Source organism: Apaloderma vittatum, unplaced genomic scaffold (assembly GCF_000703405.1).
Source record: "Apaloderma vittatum isolate BGI_N311 unplaced genomic scaffold, ASM70340v1 scaffold14820, whole genome shotgun sequence".
Taxonomy (NCBI): Eukaryota; Metazoa; Chordata; class Aves; order Trogoniformes; family Trogonidae; genus Apaloderma; species Apaloderma vittatum.
This window is the reverse complement of record NW_009696311.1, coordinates 8,444-11,144: the sequence shown is the minus strand read 5'-3', so window position 1 is coordinate 11,144 and position 2,701 is coordinate 8,444. Positions and strand designations below refer to the sequence as shown.

The 2,701-nt window shown below is 55.2% G+C and overlaps 1 protein-coding gene across 1 annotated transcript in view; it reads left to right on the top strand.

Annotated features, from left to right (window-relative positions):
• KIAA0513 (KIAA0513 ortholog) overlaps positions 1-2,402 on the top strand; it is a 9,231-nt gene extending 6,829 nt beyond the window's left edge. The window contains exons 11-13 of the mRNA XM_009874408.1: positions 1,371-1,451; positions 1,950-2,044; positions 2,353-2,402. Coding sequence (XP_009872710.1) covers positions 1,371-1,451; positions 1,950-2,044; positions 2,353-2,402 — 226 coding nt within the window. The remainder of the gene's footprint in view (positions 1-1,370; positions 1,452-1,949; positions 2,045-2,352) is intronic.
• The last annotated feature ends 299 nt before the right edge of the window (positions 2,403-2,701 follow it).

The window sequence follows — 2,701 nt, the reverse complement described above, 5'->3', positions numbered from 1 at the left end:
CCTACATCAAAAACAAGAAAAGGCAGGAAAAAAATAGTCACAGACATGCTTTTACTGTAAATGGGCCAGCGAGGTGTGTGAAGTTTTGCTTCCAGATTTCAAAGACCCTTTATTTGATAATTCTTTTTGTTCAGCCTCCAGGTTTGGATGTGGTTTTAATTTGATATCGTAAGCTTTATCTGGGAGAAATTACACCTTCTTTCCCCCCTGCCTTTTTAAATCCCTTTAAACACACCCTACAAGTTTCCAGAGCCCTATAAATATAAGCAGCTCAACCTCTGGTGACCAAAGCTCAGCTCAGCAGCTTTTACACACCTGAGCTGGCTCCCTTTTGTGGAGTCAGCCTGACTGAGCACTCCTCCTTCTCCGGTTTCAGCAGCCCAAATGTGCTCAGGGGCTGCACTGAATTTCCTGTGAGACACCCCTACTTCCAGCTGCCGTTTCCACCCGACACAGCTCTTCCCATCCTGCTTGGCGCGACGGCAAGCTAGCGCGAGCTGCGAGCGTGCGGTCCGCTCCTGTGGTCTCCTCTTCCTTCTCCTCCATAAAAGCTATTTTTCTTCTACCTATCCCTGTTTTTCCTTGCTTTTCCTCCTCTTATCCTTGGCTGTAACCTCACCTGAGTTCTCGGGAAAGGGCTGGCTTCACCCTGGTGCTGTAGTTTCCCCAGCGTGCATGAACCGGTGTTCCCCCCAGCGTTGCACCACCACGGTAACATTTCTGTGACACAGGCTTTGTCCCCAAGTGGGGACACCCAGATGGGGACTCCTGTCACCACCTTGAGCTGATGGCAAACATCTCAAGCTTAAAATTCCCCCTTCCTTTAAGGCACTGGTGCAGTCGCGTTTGCTGGGGAGCTGGAGTGGAGCGGGGGCATCCTGCGGGCACTGCTGTGATTCTGGGGCCGTGGGGCAGGGTGTGGGGTATGGCCGTGCTGTCGGAGGCGGAGGTATGCTTGGGGAGCGGCTCGCTCAGGACTTGGGGAATTGGAGCTCTGTTGCAGATGGGGGAGAGGTGCCTGATACCCTCCTGGTGCCCCTCCTCGCTCGTCCCCCTTGCCGAAGCGATGACACTGAAGGTGAGAGACACCAAGCTCTGCTGGAGAAACCAAGGCTGTTTCCTAGCTCTTAATCAGGACCTTCAGGAAAAAGTCAAGGTTGAGGAAGACTTTTCTCCTGGGATGTCTCTTGCTTTGCCCCAGGGTGAGAGATCCGTGGATGGACGCAGGTGTGCGAGTTTGTCCAGCACTGGGCACTGGTGGCCAGGGGGCTCTGAGTGCCCCCCTGTCCCTGGGGAGGGTGGGGAGGACCCGTGATGCAACCAGGAGGTCCCAGGGTGACGGCAATGCCAGACGAGTTTGTACCTTGCAGGGAGAAGTGGTGCCACATGACGCAGGAGGAACGTGACGACAGCCTCCGCTTCAACGAGAACATCACCTTCGGGCAGCTGGGGTGAGCACGGCGCGGGGACCGTCCCTCCTGCAGCAGTCGGTCGTAGAAACACAGAACCAAAGAATGATTTGGGTTGGAAGGGACCTTAAAGATCATCTTGTTCCAACAGCCCCTGCCACGGGCAAGGACACCTCCCATAGACCAGGTTGCTCAAAGCCTCATCCAGCCTGGGCTGATTATGAGGCATCCGCAGCTTCCCTGGGCACCCTGTGCCAGTGTCTCACCACTGCCCTTGCCAGCTGTTGAGGGAAGACACCTTGCAGATGTTCCCCCCACTGGGGACATCCCTTGTGGTGCAGAGGATGCTTCTCCCTGAGACCTGCTCCCGCCCCTTGAATTGCAAACCCAGGCAGGGCAGGGTCCCAGCACCCCATCCCACAGCCCAGCATCATCCCGGTGTCCGGAACAAGGGGCTGCGAGGAGGAAGAGGAGGGGAGAGGGAGGAAAAAAGGGCAGCCTAGCCCTGTTGTCTCCAAGAACATCTCTGTCCTTCCTCAGCACCTTCATTCACAACATGCTGGCGTTCGGCCTGAACAAGAAGCTCTGCAGCGACTTCCTGAAGAAGCAGGCGACCATCGGCAATTTGGATGAAGGTAGGGGCGAGCCCGAGGGGGGATGTGCGCCCTCTTTATGGGGTCCCAGTGGGGAGCCCCTGAGATGCTTCGGCACCCTCCCAGCCCCTTTTTCTCTCTCCTCTGCAGAGCAATACAAGCTGCTCAGCGACCACATCGAAACAAGAAGCTCTGCAGCGACTTCCTGAAGAAGCAGGCGACCATCGGCAATTTGGATGAAGGTAGGGGCGAGCCCGAGGGGGGATGTGCGCCCTCTTTATGGGGTCCCAGTGGGGAGCCCCTGAGATGCTTCGGCACCCTCCCAGCCCCTTTTTCTCTCTCCTCTGCAGAGCAATACAAGCTGCTCAGCGACCACATCGAGCAGATGGCCGCGGAATAGCCGCCTGGCTAATTTTTTTTATGGAGCGGTGGGGAGGGGAGAGAAACCCACCTCTGGGGCTACCCAAAACTGAAGCTGGGCTACTTAAAAAATAGAAGAAAGAAAAGAAAATCACACACAAGCTGCAATAAAACCTGCATGATCGTCCACCAAACTTTAGAGCTGCACCAGGGCAGCCTGTAGAAATAGGAGCCAAGCAGCCCCCCCTGCCTCCCTCGCCAGACTCTCCCACATCTATTTTCAGAGTAGACGGTCCCAAAAATGCATTTTGACAGATCAGGAAAAAAAAAAAAAAAAAT